General features: G+C 35.9%; 1 protein-coding gene across 5 annotated transcripts in view; it reads left to right on the top strand.

Moving 5' to 3' along the window:
- Positions 1–3,950: 3,950 nt before the first annotated feature.
- The window catches only part of LOC134528215 (glycogen synthase kinase-3 beta-like), a 251,874-nt gene continuing 230,674 nt past the window's right edge, over positions 3,951–25,150 (top strand). Inside the window, exon 1 of one of the 5 annotated variants that reach the window (XM_063361635.1) lies at positions 3,951–4,306. In XM_063361635.1, the coding sequence (XP_063217705.1) occupies positions 4,270–4,306 (37 nt within the window). In that variant the 5' untranslated portion in view covers positions 3,951–4,269. Of the gene's footprint in view, positions 4,357–25,150 lie in introns of all 5 variants that reach the window. The other 4 variants (XM_063361634.1, XM_063361631.1, XM_063361636.1 and 1 more) reach the window with 4 other exon arrangements.

The following is a 25,150-nucleotide window of genomic DNA, read 5'->3' as shown; positions in this document are numbered from 1 at the left end:
GAGCTTTCCTCACCCACTCTCACTCTTTGTCTTCTATTCCTCAGGAAATCACCCACCCAGTTTACCACCCTTCCATCCCTCACCAGCAACTCAACCTTTTCCATTAACCTCCTATGGGGGACCTTATCAAACGCCTTTTCAAAATCTATAAAGATTGCATCTATCTGCTTCCCCCCGTCCACCGCTTCCACCAGGTCTTCCAACAGCCCAGCCATCTGGGTCTCGCATGAGAACCCCATCCTGAATCCATGCTGCCTGTTATCCACCCACCCCAGATCTTCCATTTCCCCCTTTACGTACCTTCCTACCAACCTCTCCATCACTTTTCCTACACAGGACGTCAAACTGACCGGCCTGTAACTTCCTGGCTCCGCCTTATCATTTCCCCCCTTGTAGATGGGAACTACCACTGCCTCCTTCCATTCCATTGGTAGTTTCCCCTCCTCCAGAGACTGCTTGAAAACCTCCAACAGGTACTTCCCAATCTCCCTATCACCCAACTTCAAATGACTATTCCCTATACCATCTGGCCCAGCTGCCTTTCTCCCTTTCAACCTCCTGATCACCTTAATTACATCTGTCAGTCGCAGCTCAAAGGCCTTCCTGCCCATTAAACTGTCGTCCTCTTTACCCTCCCATGCCTCCCCCTTTGTAAATACTGCCAGATATTGCTCCTGCAGTAAGTCTGCCTTTTCCCTGTCCTCTGTATATTCCTGCCCCCCTCCTCCTCTGAGAACCCCTATTCCCTCCTCACCCTTCACTCTTCTTATGTATCTGTAGAGCTCCGCCCCATTTACCGTCCCCCCTTCCCCCATCAGCTGTTCCATGTAAGCATCCCTTGCTTCCCGCGATTTCCTCCCTAGTTCCTTCCCAAGCGCCTTCATTTCCGCCTCTATCTCCTCTCCCCCAAGCTTCCTTGCCCTCGCATGCAGCCTCCTACATTTCCTTTTCAACACTTTCAACTCCCTTCCATAGTAGGGAGGGTCACCTCCTTGGCCTACCCTCCTCTGAGGTACAAAACGTGTAGCCATCTGCAGCAGAATATTTCTTAAGGCAGCCCATCTACCTTCGAGGTCCTCTATATCTACCCATCTACTGTATTCCCCCTTCAGGAATGCCTCTGCCCCCACTCTATCAGCCTTACCCCAACAGTTTACCACGTTTACCCTCCTTACCCTTTTCTCCCTCCAGCCCACGTCTAACTCCACTACTGGGATCCTGTGATCACTGATGCCCTCCATTACCACACTTCCCCTGACCGCCTCCATTGGTCTCACAAGTACCACATCCAACAGGTTCCCGTCATCCTGCTCTCCTCTCCTGGCACCTTTTCTGGTGCTTTCAGTCACCACCTGCTCCAGTCCTCTGTTTGCCAGTTGAGATGCCCATCTCTGTTCCCTTGACCCCATCCCCTCCGGCCCCTTTTCCCATGCCACCCCTGGCATGTTCAGATCCCCCGCCACTATCACCCACTTGCCTTCCCCTAGCATGTCCAACCTGTCCTGCACCTCCCGTATGGCTTCATCCCCTTGCCCTGGTGGCCGGTACACCGCAATCAGCCGTACATTTTTCTCTCCTACCTGGAACTGCATCTCCAATAACTCCGCTCTCCCCCCAACCCATACAACCCTACCACAGAGTCCCTCTCGCATGCACACCATTACCCCTCCTCCATTCCTGTTCCTGTCCCTTCTAAATATTTCAAAGTGTGCTCTCTTCAGTTCCCCATCTCTAATTTCCTCGTCCAACCATGTCTCCACCGCTACAATGATATCCGCCCCATAGGCTTCCACCCTGCCCCAGAACTCCTCCACCTTCTTATATATACTTCTACAGTTTATAACTGCGACTTTTACATATTGGCATTTTCCCCTTTGCGCCTCTGTCCCTTCCGCCCTGATACGAGTGCCCCTTCCCCTTAGAACCCCGATTTCCAGCACTCTTGCAGCCCTATCCAACTCCACCCCCCTCTTTCCTCCTTCCTCGCTCCCCGTCCAACCAATCTGAGTTTTGTTGACTTTAGCTGTCACCTCCTCCCTAGCATTGCTATCGGCTCTATATTCACAATCACCCCCCTTCTCTCCACCTTCCTCACTATCTAGTTGCTATCTTCTTCCCTGCTGCTCAAACCTTGCCCTTTCCAAATGGCCAGAAGTCTCCCTTCCTAGCAGGTCTCCTAGCATCCATTTTCCCCTCTCTGTTAGGTGAACCTGATCCCTGCCCACACAGTCCTGCCCCACCCATTTCCTGCTATCTACCAACATGGCTCCCAAGTCCCTACACACCCTCTCATACACCTCGCTGACCGCCGCAGCCTTGACATAGTTTATACCCCTCCTTACTAGTACCCCACTGACCACAACTCTGGCTACAGGGAACTTCTCCTTCACCTTGCCCACTAGCCCCCTCATATCCTCCTCTACTTCCCTCCCCACCACTCTACCAGCCACATCATTTCCCCCTACATGAACAACCACCACCTTAACTTTACTGCTTCCTTTCATGCAGCCTACCCTCTCCCCCAAGTTCCTAATCTTTGCACCCCCAAACGCAGCTTTATATATACTTCCTTTCCCCACCCCCTGCAATTCTACCCCCTTCACAATAGAGCTGCCCAGGAAAATCACTTCGGGCTCCTGTCTAACTATTGTACCCCTTTTCGTATCCCTGCCCTCTTCATGCCTGTTCACATCTACGTTGCTTGTACCCACAGCCTTACTGCCGGCCTCCTCCCGCACCCTCCTTGCTACCCCTTCATTCTGCAACCTGACACCTGTTTCCTGAACTTCCCCAGTACATGCCTCTGCATATGTGGCCTTAACAGCTTGAGTCCTTACTTTCTCCCTCCCTTCCAGCTCCTCCACCCTCCTGCGCAGCCTATCTACCTCCACATCAGCCTCCTTTCTCATCTGCCTTTCCTTCTCAACTTCCTCCTTTGTCCTCTTCAGCTCGCACTCCAGCCTTTCGACCCTTACTAACACACTTCTCAACCCATCCTCCCTTTTTACTTCTTCCTCTACCCTCTCTAATCTATGTTTTATTTCCATCTCCTTCCTGTACAACACCTCACCTAATCCTTCTTTCAAATCGACTTCCCTCCTTGTCCCACTCAGACCCTCAACAATCTTTCCTCCCAGAATATCACCAATGAAATTGAGTGCCCAGTCCTTACCCACATCTACATTCCCTCCTTCCCTCTGAGTTCCTGACACCCCACCTACCAGCTCCTGGCTACCACTGCTTCCTGCCATTGCCACTACACTTCCTGAACCCTTGTTATCCTTGTCACAATCCTTACACATCCACTCCTGCCCCAGACTACCCAGCTCCCCCTCCTCTAGTCCTGCACACTCCGTATGGACCCAGCCTTCGCATTTGTCACACCGTACACCACTCTCTCCATCTTTCCACACCTTTTTACAACCCACACATTTAAGCTTCGACTTACATTTCACCCTACCCATTTTGTCACAATTCACTATTCTACACTAACCTATTACCCAAATAACTTAAATAATATATAATCCTACTGTAATAACCAACAGATAATCCTACACCTTAGATCTTATTTCTACTCTAATTAAACGGCCACGTGGCGACCGCAAATCAACACAACACTACTACCTCCTTATGCAAAAGATTAAACACTAAAACCCTTAATTCTTATCTACATTGATACAAAATATATAATGTTACGCTGCTATCTTAGTATACTCCCTTCTCAACTCCTTATTATGGGAGATATAGGTTAAACCTTTCGAATTATTATTATTTTTTTAATTTAATTTTATCAAAAAATAATATGCTCTATGAACATTGGCATAGTTCATTTGTTTAAATTCCTTCCTTTCGACATGTTCTATGTTTGTTGACGTAAGAGGGTTGCTACGTGACGTCATGTTCGGGTATCTTCGGTTTCAGAGTGTTGAATTTGATTGGTTACGAACTTTGCCGAATGGGTCAAGTCTAAAGCAGGGAGAATTTTGGAGTGAAGTGTCGAGTGTCTAGTGGATTTTATATTATGTAAAATTTATTACATAAATTAAACGGGTTCTTACGAGCCCGTTATATGTTCTGAAATATATTGTTTATAATCCTAAAGGATTGGTGTATTTGTATGAGCCACAACGGGTAAATTAATCGTTTAAAGACAGACCTGTTTAGGCTTCTTGCCCCTGTTCAATGTTTCGTGTGCAAGAGTGTTCGCAAGAAATGTGATAACTATATGAAGTTAATGAACATACATGCAATAATTCAGCGCCGATAGAAATGAGCGGACGTCCAAGGACAACGTCCTTTGCAGAGGGTAACAAGCAACCACCCAATCCTCCGTTAGGAGGCATGAAAATAAGTAGTAAGTGCAGTTACTCAGCAGAGCTTCAGTAGCAGTGACGTTGGGTAGGCCTAATATCGGTTCAACATGGCTGCTGAAGCTTTCTGCTCTTGATATTTGCCATAAAACGCAACCTGTTTCCTTTAAATGGATGCAATATCGTCCGAACTCCACTAAATTATCGTTGATAATAGTTATGCCATTCTTTACATTTGGTTAATCCCTAACTTGACACTTGACTGTCGGCCATGTCTAATAGCAGATCATATATTTATTGTCAGAAACATTTAATATTCGGATACATGTTTGTAACGTCAATTCCAAGTAGTCCAAAATTTATTTTATTTTTTTAATAAATTGTAATTTGAAGTAATTTTTTTTTCATAACCAATAACTAATTCATAGTATGTTGAGTGATTTACTAAGAAAATGAGTTTGTTGGCGCTCATTTAGCAATAATTTATTTAAATATTCAGTTTTGGGACTCTAAAGCTAACAGCAGCCATGTGAACATGTCAGACAGTTATGCTTAATATTTAAATTAATTTATACTTATACTTAACCTTTACATAATATTTTCAGTAATTTACATTATTTCTTCTGAATCAGTTATACGTTGGATTAAATTTTATAGTACCAGTGTATTGATCACATATATTAGTCCTAACCTAACCTGTTACTGATGTTCAAATCTTAAGTCTACTTATATGCATGCCTCTTACTTTAGTTTTTGATTATAAGTCACACACTTAAAACAATTTATGACACATTTACACTCTAAACTGTCTTACCAATGTGCCAGATGATTTTCGCAACATTGTATACTTGAGATACCTATGTAGCCTAATTATTGCAAACATTGTAGTAACTAAATACTTTTACTTTATTGATTGCACATAATTTTTTTTAGTTTGAGATCAGCATGGTAAAAGTTCCATATCTCGTATTCAAGATTATCCCTTGATCCTGATGTAGTAATCCTGTATAGGTAATTGATCCTGTGGTACATGATACTTGCTGTTTAAATTTAGCATGTAGAAATATCCTTGACCTAACACAAACCTATCATAAGTTGAATACAAAAGAAAATATTCCCACAAGACCTGACATAATTTGTATGTATTGTGATATTTTTGTTTGGTATGATCTTTCGATGTACTAAATTAAAACAGCAAGCATTATTATCACAGGATAAATTATATAGGATTATGCCATCAAAATCAAGGGATAATTTTGGTTACAATGATATGGAACAGTTACCTCTAACATGAACCACTCTTTTTATCTTACTAATACAAAATTGGCAATATCTGTATGCCTATTTTGTATGATAGCTGCAGAATACGCCTCTACGCTCATATTTTGGAACTACAATAGTGGCTGAAATTAGCCATGCTTCTATTCTCTATTGATCATAATATTTTTTGATTGTCATGTATTGTTAAGCGGGTATGTATTTTCCTTCCTTTCAGGTGTACAGTTTGGAAATATTTTCAGCTTACACATTGTATTTTTGATTGCCTACTATATTCCAAGAAATGTAATGGTAGGGAGAGTAATTCTTGAACAGTGTCTCATTTCAGTGGAAAAAAAATTTTAACTGAAGCACTAATATGGCTTAATTGTCCTGCAAAGGGGTATTGTAGATTTCCCATCTGAATCTGAAATAGTTTGAAATAGGGAAGGCAATGATGTACAGAGAAATTATGCATGAAAAACTATTATAAAGGAGAGTATAGTGTAGTGAGAATTATTAAAATTGCTATAAAAATGAAAGAATAGTAATTTCAATAAATTTCTATCAATATTTTTCTGTTTTCATCGGATAAAACCACACAATTTTTCTTGACTTTGTGGTCCTTAACAACTACCAAGTTTACCGGATTCCATGTGGAATAAAGACAATTTTTCATGAATTCATACATTGTCACGATTTTGGAGTATGTATTTTAAATATCACTGATCTAACCTATCACTTTAGTCACAATCACTTACATGTACAAAAATGTACCCTTGTGGTGGAATAAATTAAGAATAAATATTTACAAGCATTTTTAATATTTCAACAAGAATTTTACATATTATTTATGTAATTAACCTAACCAACCTTTTATAGTCAGTTATCAACTAGATATTCAAATACCTATCTTCTTTGAAGGAAAAAAAATCACCTTTGCTGAAAAATAATTCAACTGACAGCAAATACCATAAAAATTCACAACACCTTTTTCCAATTAGCAATCAATGCTTCAAATTGCTTACACAGACATTACCATTCATTGAAACGATTGCACTAATACTTTAGTGGAAATTAAAATTAATATTATAAGTAATTTTACACAATACCTGCTTTGAAAAAATATTAGAATGGTTAATTCAATATTATTGAGAAAACTAATAATTTTTGAAAGTAATTGTGACATAATTAATAGACACAAATATTTTTTTTTCCCCCCATTGTGTTGAATCAACTTACTTTCAAAAATTATTAGTTTTCTCAATAATATTGAATTAACCATTCTAATATTTTTTCAAAGCAGTTATTGTATGAAATTACTTATAATATTAATTTTAACTTCCACTAGTTTGCCATTTTCATTTCCAATTGGTTAATAGACACAAATAATTTTTTCCCCCATAGTATTGACTCAATACTATGTCAATACTATGGGGTTGAGTCAATACCAGGGACGAAACTAGAGGGGGGCAGACGGGGCTTGTGCCCCGGGCGCCGCATTTGGAGGGGCGCTGAACTGGCAGAGTAATATATATATATATATATATATATATATATATATATATATATATATATATATATATATATTCACTTCAATATCGTAGTAATAGAACAAAAAAAGTCGAGGGCAGTTTAACGGAATTATTCATATTGAAAGATATATAATATATAAACTAATAAAAATGATATTATTCGCGTACATTCTAACTTGCGATGGTACGGTGGTAACTAGTAGGTACATACCACTGAATTTTGGTAGGTACAAATACCTTCTAGATTGTACGTCTGGCAACTCTGCTGTGGCCTTGTGGGAACCATGGAGGGAAATCCCCACCCGACCTCGGAAAGTCGCGACATTTCTCACCCCCACCGCCCCGCCCAGGCCAGGTCAGACATCGGGTGTCTGAAATAGATTCAGTTGATCACAACCACAACCCAGTAGGGTCATTCGCCCGGTAGTATCTTTTCATGTGTGTAGCATTTCTGTTCTCTCAGTTACGTCACTTTTGCTATTTGTGAATACACAATTTCGTAAACTGTTTCAACTGTGTTTGATAATCGTGTTTAATCTCAAAACATGTCAAAAAAACCATCTGATGCAGAATTCAAAAGAAGAGCTAAAGAACGAGAAAAAGAAGCTCGCCAGTCTTCGTCCTTTTTATCATCTTGGCTTAATGTCAAAGACGTTAATGAAGAAGGTACGTTATTAACTTACTTGAAAAAAATAAGGTAACAATAATTTTATTTTTTGTAGTAGAAAAGTATTGCATTAGAACTTAAATAGGGCCACCGTTAGATCTAATATGTACATAATTTTGAACAACATTTTTTAAGCCTGTACGCAAACAAAGGACATTAGTAATTTGCTGCGCATGTCTGTCTATCTGCCTATTTGCCGGTAATATATGTTTAATTCAACGCTTTGTAAATCAAAATTATGTATGATTAAACTTGATATTTATGTGTATACAATTATTGTACTATTTTGTAGGTTTTTGGGTAATTAATAATAACATCCTTGGAAAAGCGGTAATGTAAATATTTTCTAATCATATTTTTTTTTTTAAATCAATGATTTAGCAGACTGCATTTTGAGAGAGCAAGTATTTGGAAGACTCCGTGTCAGCTAAGGTAGGTAATCATTTAATTTTTTTGACCTTCTAACACTTTTTTTTATTCCTTGCACTAAAAACGTGGTCATATAAAAATTTTTCTTTGCACCAAGGATTATGATAATATTAAGACAGTTTAAAAAAAATTCGAAAAAATTTGAGACAACTTACTAAGGATGTTTTGAATTTTTTTAAATTTCAAAACCTGTGTATGTGGTAGTAATTCGTTTCATCAAAAATTGTTTCAGCCAAAGTTTCCGATGAAGTTAAGAATTTATAAATAAATTATTACGGATTCGATATTATATAGGTATCTATATTTAAAAAATATAATGCCTCTTTTTAAATTTCAAACCATGTTATTTGCAGTAATACTTGGTCAGATAAAAAAATATTTTAATAATAGTTTTAGACAATATTTAGAAATTAAAAAAGAAATAGGAATGGATTTGTAGTGTAGGGCCTACATGGTTGAAAAATATTATTTATTTTCTTACTCCAACCCCAAGTTTTTTCAACTCCTTGTAATAATGGTTTGAATCATCAAAACAATTTTAATACAATTGTTTTAGATAAAAATTATGATTTTCAAACAATTTGTATCGATTTAATAGTGTGCCTACTAAGGAAGTAATGATTTTTTTTTGTCTTTCAACCTCTGTTATTTTCCGCCCCTTGCAGGAATGGCTGAGCATATAAAAAATAAATTTAGACGAAGCTTGTAGATAATATTTTTAGGTTTTACAATAAAAAGTAATGAATTTAATAGTGTTAATGGTACGAATTTTATTCTTTTTTTTTAATTTCACTCTTTTTTCAACCCTTTGCAGCAATGGTTAGTCTTATAAAAATAATTTCAGACAAAGAGTATAGGATTTACCAGCTCAAATTAGAATTTCAAAATAGTACAGCAATAGCTTACACAGAAATCGCATATCTAGACTTACTCATTGATCAAACAAGTCTAATTACTTTGGTTTTGTTTTGTAGGTGTTAGCAGTAGCAGTAAGGATCCTAAAGAACATTCAATTCAAGAGGTATGTGTAACTGGAACAGAGAGTGAGCTGGCAAGAAGCCATCAAGAAGAACTTCAAATTCCAGTAACACAAGTCATCAATGAAGATGAGTTCCAACCATGCACTGTATCTGAGCAGCATTTTACGACTACTGTTGGAACATCAAAGGCATTTTTTTCGGATTCTACAATTCCGACAAAGGACCTCGTCCAGGGTGAGCCTGCTATTCATTTTGATTTCAGAGACCCCGGGAAGTGGCCTGCAGCCTTTTCGGATACAGAAAAATGCTTTATAGTATCAGAATTATTGAACGAGGGGAAGGTAGAGCCTGATCTAAGTAACACCTCAAGAGATGGAAGAAATTTAACCAAAGACTGGTTCACCAAAACATTGGCTGGTGGTCTAAAAGTACGCCGAACATGGCTAACATACAGTCAATCAAAAAATGCCTTGTTTTGTGTACCATGCAAACCTTTTTCCTACATGTTCTCTGAACAAAAAGTATCTGTTTTGACCAAGGAGGAAGGTTTCACTCAGTGGAAAAAGTTGAGTGAAAGGATTCCTGAGCATGAAAATTCACTTAACCACAAAAAGTGTTTTTGCTCGTGGAAAACATTGGAATTATCCTTAAATAAATGCCCTGGTATTGATAAAGAGCTGCAGGATCAAATAGCACAGGAGGAAACACACTGGAGAGGAGTTTTGTATGTAATAATTGATGTTATTATACATTTAGCAAAACAAGGTAGTCCATTAAGAGGTTCTGATGAATCCCTAGACTTTGGTGATCCTAGATGTGGCAAGTTTTTAAACACAATAGTGCTGGTATCTCATTATCATCCCCATCTGAGAGAGTACATTCTCCGCCATAAAAAGGGCTAGGTCAGCTACTTTTATCCTTATATCCAAAATTAATTTTTAGAAATTATCGCTGGAAAAATAAGAGAACATATAGTTAACGACATCAAAGCTTCTAAATACTTTTCCATTATGTTTGACTGCACGCCCGATATAAGCCATTTTGAACAAATGTCCGAAGTTCTTCGTTACGTGAAGATCACCGAAAATGGCCCTGAGATAGTGAAAATATTTCTTTATTTCATAATAGTTAGTGAAAAAAATGGATTGGCTCTTTCAGAAGAGATTTTAGAAAAACTCAGAAATGATAGATTAGATATTAAGAACTGCAGAGGGCAGTCATGTGATAATGGGTCAAACATGGCTGGTATGTACAAAGGAGTTCAATCTCGAATCAAAGAAGTAAATAGTTTGGCATATTTTGTGCCATGTGCAGCACACTCGCTAAATTTAGTTGGGGTGAATGCTGCTAGCTTATCACCAGAGGCAGAGCCCTACTTTGGCCAATTTAATTATCTCTACAATTTCTTTGATTCCTCCACCAATAGATGGGAGGTTCTAGTGCAACATGTTCCCTTATCTCTCAAACTGCAAAGCAATACCAGATGGTCGACTAAGAGAGAAGCTGTAGCTGTAATATATACCTAAGCATCTAGAAAAGATTATAGATGCTTTGAATGATCTTGTGACCAGCCCAATAACAACAGCTGAAACAAAAACAGAAGCAACTTCTTTTCTAAGAAATGTCAGAAAGTTTGAATTCATTGTCTTTTCCTGTTTTTGGTATAGGGAACCAAGCCGCATTGATATCGTCAACAAATTATTACAAAGAGATGACATCACTATCGATCTATCAGCAAAACATATTAACCGTCTGATATCAGAAATAGGATCAGAAAGGTTAAATAGTTCCACAAACGCAATCAGAGAAGCGAAATAAATAGCAGAAAAGCTTAACCTAGATCCTCATTTCAAACAATGGGAAGAAAGAAAAAGTGGATGGTTGATGAAAAGGGTGAAGATGAAAGCTATGAATTCTCAGAAGAAAAAAAGTTCAGACTGTTGATTATACAAATAATAGATCGTATTCTGAGTGAACTGAGACAAAGGTTTCAAGCTATTCAAAACATGAATAGTTTATTTGGTTTCCTCTGTTTGAAACACTAAATGGAGAAGAATTGAAGAAACAGGCACTTGATTTAGCTACCACATATAAATAAGACTTAAACAGGGACGAGCTGGCGATAGAAGTTGAAAGTTTTAAGTATCATGCCTTGGATTTAAGCCCTAATATGAAAACAGCTTCACCAGCAGATCTTCTGCCATTAAGGGGCCTCCCTAGTAGCATCAGAAGTTAGCGGAACACTATGTTTTTAAAATAATGATGGGACTTTATTAATCGACACTACGAATCTGAAAATTTTTCACCCACGAGAAGATAATACACGAATTGTCTGTATACTTTTACATTTTTGTTTTTTTCTATCAAAATATGAAATAAAAAATCACCAACTTGTCCAACTTTGGGGCCATTTTATACTGCTTAGGAGAATGACAGAAAAAAAGTACAAGTCTAGAAAAAAAGATAATTTTTTTCTGAAGAAATTCATGTATTTAAAACATATAGTCATCGCTTTGAATTCCGAGATATCTTTTCCACAATTTCCGCAAATCCTGAAAGTTTTCCACCGTCTCGTGCTGCCGCTCGGCGAAGCCAGCTCGCAGGCCACACAGCTCAGGTAGCCGGGTGGAGGAACACGTGGCCGGAGGGGAGGCAGGCTACCTGTGTGTGCGTGCGTGCGTGAGAGGGAGACAACCCACAACCGGCACCGGTAAAAGATAATCCTGTGACCGAAAGAAATTCTCAGAATTGCTTTTAGTGTGCCTCGCCACAGTACCATGTGCTCGACTTACTCTGTGACTATATTCGTGTATCTCTAAAACATTGCTTTTGTTTAAATTACAAATATCCTAAAGCTTACCATACTAGATCATGTATTACGAAATAAAGTATTGAAACTAATCAATCAACACATTGAAAGTTGTCCTACAAACTATTTATTGGTGGCTTTACAGTCTCGCTAGCTAATTCGACAAAATTTATATTTAATTTTTAACATGAAAATACACTTCATTGTTTTTCCTTTTATTTTTAATAAAAATTCAAGAAACAATTATTGTACCACCCAATATTTTTTAAAATTATTTTAGTTTTCCAAAATAATTTTACACATCTTACAATGCCGAGGAAAAATTTTATACTGGTATTAACCAAATGGTTAACTATTTACAAAAGTTTTGATACTTAAAAATGTAGGTTTTATATAAAATGTATTTTAAATTAAAAGAAAAATCGTATTTTGAAAACTAAATGTCATTTTGCTATGCTTTATGGTTAGATAGATATCTGATTGCCTGCACTGTTTTAAAAATGTTCATGGGATGATATATAAAAAAATAAAAACTATGGAAGTTCTATATTAAATAAGCTAGTCAGAATTATGTAAATGTTCCTCCTGGCGCAGGAATCACGAGGAGGATTGAAGATGAGGTCAGTGACCGATCGCTCACATATGTAGTTATGGATGGTACGTTATTAATTATAAAATTCAAAAACCATTTTGAAGTTAAAAAGTATAATTAGTGGCAATGTTTAATAAAGATGACGTAAATTTTCAGATAAACTTATTTCTACAGCTCAATTAATTAATAAGGGCAGGAAATAAATTTTTTACAGCAATTATACAAAATTATTAAAAAAATTTAAACCACAATTAATTTATCCAAAAACCAAAATTAAGTAAATATTGCCCACACATTACAACATCCACGAAAGAACCTTGCAAATTATTTTTGTTATATGCATTATTTTGCATTCAAGTTCTTTATTTTTTTATACTTCACCTACTTATAATTGTTACATATTTGGCACATGGTCCGTCACGCCCAATTAAAGGGCCTGAATAAGTAGAACGCGTTTCTGATCAAATTGCACGCCTGTTACTTTACCTGCAACCCGGAGCGGTGTGAAATAAATTATTGTACATTCGTGACGTTGGCAATCAACTTAAATATTTATGAGTTAAAACCAAACATAACTATAACGGATAATCAAAGAAATTTGGAAATTTTGAAAGCTTGTTCTGTTTTTATATAGTACACAAAGCAGTTAAACCATAAATTATTTGTTGTTGAAAAAAAATAATCCTTAACCTTTCATGCTTTTTTTCATTTATTTTTATTACCAGATATTTCCGTTTAAGTAATACTTATATATATAACAATATAGCAATCTAGAAAAAAAATTAAGGTAGCCTTATTCCAAATATGTTATGATATACGTTAGTTAACTAAGAATATAAATTCACTTTACAACCACAGCTTGTACACATACAGGCCGTATTGAACGTAGGGTAGGTTTATGACAAATACAACAGCAATAAACATAATTATGGCTGAGTCTGCTTTAATGTACATTTTTTTTTTTTAAGTTATCACTTTTAAAGCGGGTAAAGGGTACCTATCAAGTAGCTTAGCATTACCCAAAGTGAATGTCGTGCTCCAGAAAATGTTCGAACTATGTAATATATGTATCACTGTTGCGTTACAGACCTGCAACTTTTTTCAGTGCGCGATGTCACTCTCATGTAAAAATATGTCGTGTTTAGCACAAACGTGTTCGAATGAATCCACATCGAGCTGCCAAAGAATACCTATCGATGTCGGCAACATACATAAGTATACAAACCAACGTTTACAAGTGTATTCATACGTAAGTATAAAACTGGCGGCGGGCCATGATGCAGTTGGTTCTTCGCGTACAGTCCACTGACGGGATAAGAAGCGTCAAAGATCTTATATGGCTATTCTGTAAACTTGTATGTCATTTCACTGCCTGCTTTAGACAAACAACATCCATTACTTTTAGCTTTGGCTTGAAAAGAATTACTCCGGCCGGCTTTCTTATATTACTTATTTCAGCTCCTCGTGCGACCAGTGTGTATACCTAATTTGTCCGCGGCCTTATCTTTGGGTGAAAGTTATTTGTAAGGGAAGTTGTATCGGTAATGTTCATCATGTATTACATAACAATTCGACTTAGATACGCACATGTGTTTTTAAAATATATGTTTAATAACTTGCAATACAAAGTATGTGTTGAATTTCATGTATTGAATTTTTTTTTACATTATGTACGAACATAATAATCACAATATTTCATGAGAAATTTTTAAAACATTTTACAAAGTAATCTCTAATTTCTTCCACACCTCATGGTTAACCTTACTATTTTATTTCATGTTTCAGTTGTTTTAAACTGTTTGGAATCATAATATGACGGACAATGAAGAATATTAGTTTCAGTAAATTTTATGAGAGGATTTACTTATTACATTAAATATACCTCAATTTTTACCTCAAAGGAAAATAGTTGCATATAATTAAATGATAAATATTTGTTTCCCATTAATATAGTTTATGAACATAACTTATTGTTATAATACCTACATTAGTTAAATTGTGTTTTTGTAATGCTCTCCTATTTCAGTAAAATTTTTGGGCAAATTGAAGAGCATATAGTCGATCTTTAACATAAGCTTTTGGAATACATAAATATAATAAATTATGTTCTCGTGATTTTAACAATTAAATATTTCTTCGCATGAAAAAATTAATTAACTAAAAAATATTTCAGTAATTTATACTTACGGACTAAAAATTTTTATTTTTATAATATAATAATATTGTATGTATGTATACTTTTCTGAAAAAAGTAGATTCAAGAAAACAAATTTTCTTTTTTTTTAATTTTGTTCTTGAACTTACTTGACAAGCGATATTGAACTTCAACTTTATACTTACTTATCGATTTATTTTCTCCAAACGGGAATTAAAAGTAAAGAATAAATAACATTTTCCTCTATAATTATTGTAGCCGTATACTGAAAAGTTTAACTTTCCTTTATTTGCATGACGCGGAGCTCCTAACTACACAAAATTTTTATTATTTATTTTGAACGTTGTATTTATGTTTCCTTACAAACTTAAATGAACCCCTTAACATTTAATTTCATCAAAAGTTATACAATATAAGTATCAAGTTAAAATATTTTTAAGTGTAGTTGTGGCTATTTTGTTGTTGAAAATGACACTCTTAAGTTTGAATGAAAGTGAGATATGAATAAATTCTATTTGTAGTTAAAAACAGATAATTCATTTCAAATTCAATCTTTTGTTACATGCATATTTCTTAATAAATTTGACAATATATTAAATTCTATGCATTTGAATCTATTCGTATATTCTGCAGCATTAATTCCTATAAGCAAATACTTATTATGTACAATGTACTTTTAGTCCTGTCGTATAGTTATGCAAAAAATTGTATCAAAAGTATTGTTTCTTCTATGCGGTTATGGTTTAAAAAGAAAAAAAAGTAATTTAATTTATTTTTAAATTCGGTTGTCAGTAAGAACACGTATTTAGTTTAATAAGACATATATTATTCTGTTTATTAAAACATTACTATCGATAACTCCATTTTAAATTTATCTGTCTATGTTATATTTCAAATTGATTCTTTTTCTTCGGCTTATGACAGCAGCAAATTTTGTTTTATCGCATATGTAATGTTTTTATGTTTTGCATATTATAATTAATGAGTTAGTATTGTTGGCGGGTGAGGCTTTTTCACAAATGGACGCGTTCTTGGCGGCTAGCAGGTAGGACGCGTGTATTACGCAGGCTGGATAGGGAAGTACGACTGCGGGCGAGCTCCATGATAGAAGCAACGGGAGCAGTATCACTCGGCTATTTGTATAGGTTGGGATAGCTGTGCGAATGGTAGAACAGATCACGGGACTATGGTGAGGAAAAAGGTCCCAAGCTCGACATCCCGACGATGAGACCGTTTACGAACTGTCGATGGATCATCAGGAAAGTTAACAACTTCTTCAGAAACTTGAGTCCCTCTTTCAAAATTCAGTTTAATACCTGGAGATGACTATATTCGGTGTTCTACCAAGCGAAGCATACTCTTAATTCATTACTAGTTGATGTTTAATATTTTGACGCAAAATAAAATTGTGAATCAGCTTACTTTGCTCATGCCAGGTTTTACAAGTTTTGTCAAAGTTAATTAAATGAATAAAAATTGTGTTCCTTTGTTACTGGCTACCCGCAAGAAATTATCATGGTGAATAATAATAATTTTAAGTCGACATGTAATATTTTGATTTTTATGGGATTGTGTTTTGGTAATGGTGTGTGTAACTGTCTTGTGTATTTTATTACATTCACTTCACGTAACGAATTGTCTGAACGTAATGTTATTGTTTGTTTGTTTTAATATTTCGTTTTATTGAACAAAGATACATAGTTTGCCACTTCGAGCGACTACAGAAATGACAATACAATTAGTTTACAGTGTTCCAAACATTTTAGTTTCCTCTACTGTACATGGGGGAAATATTTTTTATGTTATGTTTACTGAAACCATTTTACGCGCTAAGTGAGATGTTGCGATTGAGTAGAAGGGAAAATATGTCATAAAACCCTGCGTAATGTTATGAATTCCATTCATTCGTTTACTCTGTGATCCGGAGGGTCTAATGTTAAGACTGAATACATGTGCACTTCCTCTATGTAGAGTGGCTTCATTGAGATGAAAGCAAAGCTCACGTTGATGAAATAATTATTAATTAAAAAATTAAAATGTTGTTTTATGCTTCAATTTCTGTTAGTGTCGTACACAGATTAAAAATGTAATGCAGAGTTCCTCAGTTTTATGTATATTGAAATTTGCTCATGTGTAGAGTAGTTATTTAAAGCATAAAAAACATATATGACGAATTGTTGTGTATTATTTCCATTAGGCGTGACCATGAAAATAGATAAGATTTTATCATTATGTGAAATCTACATTTTAAATGTTGGCGTTTAAATATTTATGAAAGCGTGTGATCTTAAAGCACTATTTATCTATTAAGGAAGTAGGTAGTTTCTTTGATTTTAGAAGGGTTTTTTAAACAAACAACTAAATTAATTCAAAAATTTGAACTACTGCAAGCAAAAAATACTTTATTCCATTTTTATTTTAAAATTAGCCATTGTATTCTACCTTGCTTACACTCTATTATCGAAAAATATATTTTTTTGACAGAGATGAATACCGTAAATTAATACACAAAACATACATGTTTTCGTATGATACAATAATAGCTAGTGACAGTGACGAAACCAAAATTATTTTGATAGTTTGTATAGAAAATCCCCAACAGTAGTGGTGGTATATTTAGGGATTTATTTGTAGATGGGTAAGTACTATTCCACAATAAAAAGGAGTTATCGTCAATTATCAAAGCAGCCATATTTCGTATCTTCTTTGACAGCCTAAATACAGCACCAAATGACGTACTTGGCTAAAAATCAATTCCAGCTGCATGCGTAGATTCCGGGAGGAGGGGAGAATCTCAGGGTGGCCCGAACCTCCCTGAAATAAAAAAGTCCGTCTGAGGGGGCCCCGCTTGTATTTGCAAAATCTTCACGTTATCCCGTGGGCCTCATGGGAATCCTACAAATTTTCGCCCGTGATTCCAGCTACACATTTCACTGACACCTTGAGCACAACAGTCAGTGCACACTGAGTTCTTCCATACCACCCGCACTTGTCTTCGATAAAATCTGAACTCAGGTGGATTCAGCGTGACTGACTAAGCCTGCAGTCTGAATCCACCTGTAGGCCGCTGTTGCAACAGCTAAGAAATTTACACTGCTCGTAGTGAACAGTCTGTATGTAACTCGAAACGTGATTCCAGTTCATTCGTGTATACTTATTCATCATATTATGCAACGTTAAAGTCATTAAAAAAATATGCAAAAATAAAATAAAATGCTAAACGTGTAATAAGAGCCAGAAAATAATAATATGCAGTAATATTTAGTGTAACTAAATACGACGTGAACCCTAGAATACAAAGTTGACGATGTGTCGTTGGTGGGAACACTTGTTTGTTCCTGACATTTTTTTTCTTTACAGAATTTAAAAGTAAGTTTGACATGCACTTTTTATTCAGGAAGTAAGTTAAAAATTTATTTGTCGTTATTGCGATTTAAAAAGTTGATTTGTGTCTAAGATTAAAAATAATTAATATTATTTTCATCATTTTATTCCCAGTTTTATTACTCAATTATTAGTAGGACGTGATTTCTCGTCGCGGTGCGGAATACTTTTATGAATGAAAGCATAACTGTTCGTGCAAAACCATTCATCACACAAATGTCAGTTCGAAAGTATAATGTTGGAAATTTTTTTAATGATATAATTTTTGCATTTTTTCCCCCCTGAAAATACAAGCTAACACATCGATTGTTGGTGACAGCATTTTTTGTAATGTATGTAAATCTCTTAATTATGTAGAACGTTAATTAAAATAAAAATACATGTTTTAAACAGAATTGACGATTGTTTGCATTTCATGGATATGGACTGGATCGCAACACTAATTTAATGTTTCAAGTTAATAAACACTGTCAGGAAGCAAGCAAGGCAATATGAGAACATTATCTTTTGGTTGAATGTAGCGAAAGGGAAAAACAGTCACCTTTCTTGCCACGATCTTGTTCGCAGATAACGCAGGTATAAGTAGCAAATGGACTCCACACAATGACAACCCTCCCATTATTCCGCCCCCCTCGCTGAAACGCCCTCTCCCCCCTCCACCCCGGCGCAGGCGACAGTCTCAGGTATATCGCCCCGCCCAACCACTGGCCGTAGCACGTGGCCAGTGGCCCACCGCGCTAAACATTTTTACTAGGGAGGCCCCTTAAGATATAAGAATGGGCTTGAAGACGCATACCCCAACTTTAACGACAGCATTGGGAATTTTTTGCACAATACCAGTCTCAACCACCTCTAATGAAAGGAGTTTTAGCAATTTAAAAATCATAAAAAATTACCTTAGAAATTTAACAGGTCAGCAACGACTAACCAACCTGAGTATCATATCAATAGAGCACAAGTTAGTTTCAAAGCTGTCTTTTGAGGGCATTGTAAAAACATTTGCAGCCAAAAGAGCCCGTAAAGTTAAGTTTTAGTTCAAGCTTTCTGTGTGTGAATTAATTTTTTTATCAAAATTAGCCAGTAGATTAAGATATTGTGTATAATGTATAATTATGATTCTCAAGATAACAACCTGAGTGAAATATTTTATTCATAATATTAAATCTATTTATCATAATCAAATATCCTGTTCTAATTGTCGATTCAGTCCACACATATTGTTCTGTCATTTGATGATAAACTTTTCATTTCATTTGCAGCATTTATGTAAATATTGTGAAAGTATATATCAAACATGCTACTCTTAGATTACATGTCAATTAAGTAGCTTAGACATAAGTAGGTATTTTATCTTGTAGTAAAAATGAAATTGCTGTAAATAAATACATTTGTTTGTTATCTAATTAATAAAACATATTTGGAATTGTAGAATTCATATAATATAGTGGTACGATGACGTGTTGTCGGTAAATTTTTCTTTGTTGGTTTGGGAAAAAATTAAAAGGGGGGGGGGGGGGGGGGGCGCCAAGATGAGATGTTGCCCCGGGTGGAAAAATGTATAGTTACGTCCCTGGTCAATACTATGGGGGAAAAAATTATTTGTGTCTATTAACCAATTGGAAATGAAAATGGCAAACTAGTGGAAATTAAAATTAATATTATAAGTAATTTCACACAATAACTGCTTTGAAAAAATATTAGAATGGTTAATTCAATATTATTGAGAAAACTAATAATTTTTGAAAGTAAGTTGATTCAACCCAATGGGGAAAAAAAAAATATTTGTGTCTATTAACCAATTGGAAATGACAATCTATCATTGTGTAGGCCATAATTTTTCAGCAAGTATGGCGATACAAAGATGCTTCAAGCACATAAATATATCCATTGTACTTGTACCAGGCTACTTCAGAAAAATTGATTTCTCAAATATTGGTTTTGAAATTACATGTTTTACATATACAGTAGCCTAATAGGAAACCCATAAAATGTAGGCCTGCATTGCAAATATTCATTTGCAAAATGTTCTTGCACAAAGCATGTTTGTCCAAAAACACAAATATACATGCAGTTGCCTAACAAAACTAAAAATAAATAAGGTGAATAAAGATTACACTAAGTAGGTAAAAAAACAACTTTTCTAATAAAATTCGGAAACAAGCAATTACCGGTAGTGGATTAACAAGTTTTAAATCATACCCAGCTAAACACTCCTTTAAAATATGAAATATTAAATTTTTAACTTCTATTTGTGAGCAACACCCGTTCTGTTGGGAATACTCTTGTGAGGAAATATCCTTTCTGTGGTTAAGTCCCAGTCAGATGTGCAGATTTGCTAGACTTCATTTCTTTGATCTTATAACTTTACTGGTTCAACATGAGTTGTTGGGATCTTGTATGGTTTTCATTTGAACGTGGTAAAAATCAAAATAGGTAACTAACGTATTAAAAAAAACTGATTTAAACTTAAATAAAAATAAAACCTGGTTTCAACATAAAAACCATTTTGTTTGGTTTTTTTTTCTACCTTGGCAACAAGGCACACTGAAACATCGGGCATACCTTCATTTACATGGACGTGCCTTGACCCAGAAGCCTGCAAGTAGTTAGTTCTTTTGTTTGTTACAGGCGTAGCTTATTAGTATTCCTGGTAAAAAGAAAAATACACTTCTCAACAACAGGGGGGGGGGGGGGGGGGGAAGGGAGACTTTTAAGACAAATATACATAATTTTTCATTTTAGTATTTTATTTTGTGTGGTATCAGGGCCGCAACCAGAATTCGGTGAAGAACGGGGTCCAGTTTAACCATTCTATCATTATTTTGTTGAGTATATATTTTTTATACAGTAGAACCTCTATTATCCATGGCCCGATTAACTGAGTATTCAGTTAACCGGGCTCTCAATTAAAAATTATATCAATTTTTGAAGTTATACTTCTTTAGGCGCGTTATGAAAAAATGATGAGAGTAAAATTTTAAGATGCGCGCGCATTACTGTAACTAGGGATGGGTAAATGTCCAAAATTTTATCTATCGGAAATTTTCCTGGAAATTTTCATGGAAACTTTCCAAAAACCGAAAAACATAGGAAATTTTAGGAAACTTTGATGTTGGTTTATAAATAACCATTTCAGAGAATTAGACATGTGACTGTCTACTGTATGAAATTTTCATATTGTAAAATACAATATTCATAGTTGCAGTATTAAGAGGACATTAAAATATCTTTCGTTAGCGATGTAGAATTTACTGTGGGTGCTGTTCTAAATTAATTTCAACATTTAGGTGGAATTATTCTTTTTACAAATACAGTTCACATATTCATTGCAAGTAGGCCTAATCAGTTTTTAAACTGAAAATTATTTAATCAGCTGCTTTCAACATTACAAAAAGCTAATGTAGTGGAAGAAAAGTTAAGGTAAAGAATAATACTAAACTGCAGATTTAACAGAAATGATTCCTTCTGAAAAAACAATTACCTGGTCAATCACAGTTAAAATATTTGACTACATAGATTTGAAAATATTAACACTATATTATTACAATTTATCAACTGATTGGAAATAAAGACAAATAAGTTATAACAAATAGAACACTAAAAAAAAAATATTGATCAACAATTAGTTGCATTCATAATAAGAAATCATACATGTTACAGTTTTAACTGAATTGGAAACAAACATGTCTTTATTTAAGTCATATTGAGTCTTAGAAACCAATGAAATCATCATTGTCCTCATAACTGAAATCACTGTTTTCTTCCTCTTCTGTTTCATTGTTAGAACAAGATGCACTGTCTTCTTTTAAAACACACTGTGGTAGTTTTTTCTTCTGCTGTACTTTCTCACATTTGTCTTCCACAATGACAGTAATAGAATCTTTCCTTTCCAATTTTTCAATGTCCTCCAGGATGTGGTGACACAATTTCCAGTTGTGGGCAATGAATGATATTTTATCTGCTCTTTCAGTGGTCAAGCGGTTTCTTAGTTTTGTATGTATACTACCATATGTACTGAAAGACCTCTCTGTAGCAGCAGAGGTTACTGGCATACCTAAGATTCTGTTTGCTACTTTTGACAGCTGTGTATGACCACACAGACCTTTCCACCAAGTACAGGGTTCAATTTTACCTTTTTCAAGCGCCATCCAAAGAAAATCTTTGGCCCACATACCTTCTCTACTTCGGTACTGAGCTAACTCTGTTAAAACTATACCTTCTTCAATGTGTTCCATATGGGTTGAAATTTTGCATATACAGTAGAACCCTGTTATAATGTTTTTCAAGGGAGCACAAGAAAAAAACATTATAAGCAGGAAAACGTTATAAGCAGGAAATCTCAATTTAGCACTTAACAATGTTCGAGCTTTGTACCAATGGACTCACCAAGCTATGTAAACAACTTTAATGTTAAAACCAAAGATAGTATACTTGATACATGAATTTTCTGGAACAAGCCAACAATTTTTCAACTTTGTCTTGTTCCCTGGTTAAATTTTGTTTGTCTTTAAAGATACACTGCCACATTTTTTGTAAAATTGTCTCACGATTCATGATGACAACATTAAGAGTGAGAACGTCTACTCCTTCGCCACCTGAAAATGTTTAATTTTGGGATTCCTACGTATAAATGAAAAAAAAATTATTTGTAAGCAATAGAAAACACTTTTAGTTATGCCCTCGCTCAATGGTTGGCAACTTAAATATCGTAGGAATATGTACGTGCATCTGAATACCCAATGGAATGGCAAGGAAGAGAAGAGTTGACTAAGGGTACCAACTGACACGTAACTATGAACATTGTGTACCTTCAGTATATTGCATAAAATTGTATTTTAACAAACTTCATGTATTGTATGACAGTGATTGTAAACATAAACATACATAAAGGAAACTTTTTATCGTAAGTGTTGGAATAATTTGGTTTTAAAACATTTTTTCCCCATTTATTGAATGTTAGAAAGCAAACATTATAAGCAGGAAATTACACTATTTATGAACGTTATATGCAGGAAATAAATACATTGTCCTTATGGGGGAAATATTGGGACTTTAAAAATATGACATTATAAGCAGGAAAACATTATATGCAGGAACATTATAACAGGGTTCTACTGTATACTCAACAGCACTCAACTGTTCATCAGGTTTAAGTGTATGGCCTTGTGAAGAAGGGTCTAACATGCATGCAGCCAGATGGATAGGTTTCAAAGCAAATTCTTTCCTGGTTTCCATTTTCATTAGTACAATTTTCTCGTCGCTCTTTGAAAGTGGGGATTCTGGAAGTGACACTTTTAAAGCATCTTCAATTTCAGCTAAAGCTCCATGTGTGTTATGAATATTGAGTTTATCTGATTCTAACCTTGAAATCCAGGAAACAACTGGCCGTAACAGGTTAGCCAATTTTTCAATTCTTACCCAAAACACATCATCATCCAAAATGTTGGTTTTAATGTCTTTTGAAATTGCATTACCAACTTTTTCGCTTACTGCTAAGGTCTGTAAACTTACTCTGTTGTTCATCATACTGTCTAAGCAATGTAAGAAACTTCCCCAACGGGTTACAACAGGCAAGTGAAGGGTAGTTTTGTTACCTTTTGTCTCATTAATTTCAGAAAGTACTGAAGTTAAAATATGAGACTGTTTGATTGTTTTAATGATGTCAACTACTCTTTTGAAACAATTAGAAACTGACTCACACTTCACAATATCATTGCATAAAAGATGTAGTGTATGTGCTATACATCCAATAGACACAATATGTGGAAATTCATTTTCTACCAGTTTACCTGCTTTCTTCATGTTGGAAGCATTATCACCAATAACCACTAAGAACTTTCTTGGATCATATTTCATCAAAATTGTTTTCATTTCACCAGCGATGTATTCTTAATAAAAGCATTGAGGGAGATATGATACTGATATGGTCGATGTGGATAAATTAATATGCTAACTAAGCTCTTATTAAATCTGCAATGATTGCATAACAAATGTAAGAATATTGAATTACAGCTAAAAAAAATTCAATGTTTCCCAATGTTTCCACTTTTTTTCAAAGTTTCCATGAGGTCTGTAAATTATCAATTTTTGAAAGTTTTCGGCAGGAAATTTCCGACTGGAAACTTTCCACTACCCATCACTAACTGTAACACAAAATTAACAGGTTGAAGCTGCCCGCTAAACCGCTCATTAAGTCTAGAAAAAAAGCTACCAACAAAATAGGTAGAAATAGAACCTCTATTAGTCGCGCATGTTGGCATGCTCGTCGCCTCTGATCACTGTTTTCATATTTATAATATTGTTACGATTTACCGCGGGGTTCGTAAGGGGATAGCCCAATTAATGATATTTATTACACACACAGTTTTATTGATAGCCACTACTTGTGTCACAATTAATCTTCTAAAATGGCAAATAATCAATTGCACTTAAAAATAATGTTGCTTCCCTAGTCACTCGTTTTTACAATCCACACACCTCGCTGGGCCGCAACTCTCGCCGCAGCACCCCTCGTGGGTCTCCGCCGCGGGTCTCCGTCGCCGCACTCCGCCACCGCCACCAACGCACTTGCCTTCACCGAGGATCCACTCGACGCCTTGCTCGGAACTTCACTCGGAACTCCGCCGCGGGAAAACTCCCAACTTCACTCGCTCACTCCCTGCCCTGGAACCTTCGTCCAAGGACTTAGCCACTCTGCCGCACCCGATGCACTATTGCCCCGGAAACTCCGCCGCGGGAAAGCTCCCGCCTGAACTCTCTCTACTCACTCTCCTGCTGAGGCCGACGTCCTCTTTTTGTATATCAGCCGCCATTTCTGGAACTCACAAGAGCGGCTAGGGCCAGTCGCGTCATTCCGCAGAATGAAATCTCTCGAAACACGTGTCGGCGGCTCGCGTAACTCCGCAGCTGTCAGGTTGCATATGTCAAACTAACAGCGCCGCGCGGGGAGCTGAGGGCTGGAGGGAGGGATAAGCGGCGACCCAGGTGCGCTCTGCACTTCTCATGTTACGGTGGCATGTGATGCAGCCCAGC

This window comes from Bacillus rossius, chromosome 1 (genome assembly GCF_032445375.1).
Source record: "Bacillus rossius redtenbacheri isolate Brsri chromosome 1, Brsri_v3, whole genome shotgun sequence".
NCBI classification, from domain to species: domain Eukaryota; kingdom Metazoa; phylum Arthropoda; class Insecta; order Phasmatodea; family Bacillidae; genus Bacillus; species Bacillus rossius.
This window is presented reverse-complemented; position numbering and strand designations above follow the sequence as displayed.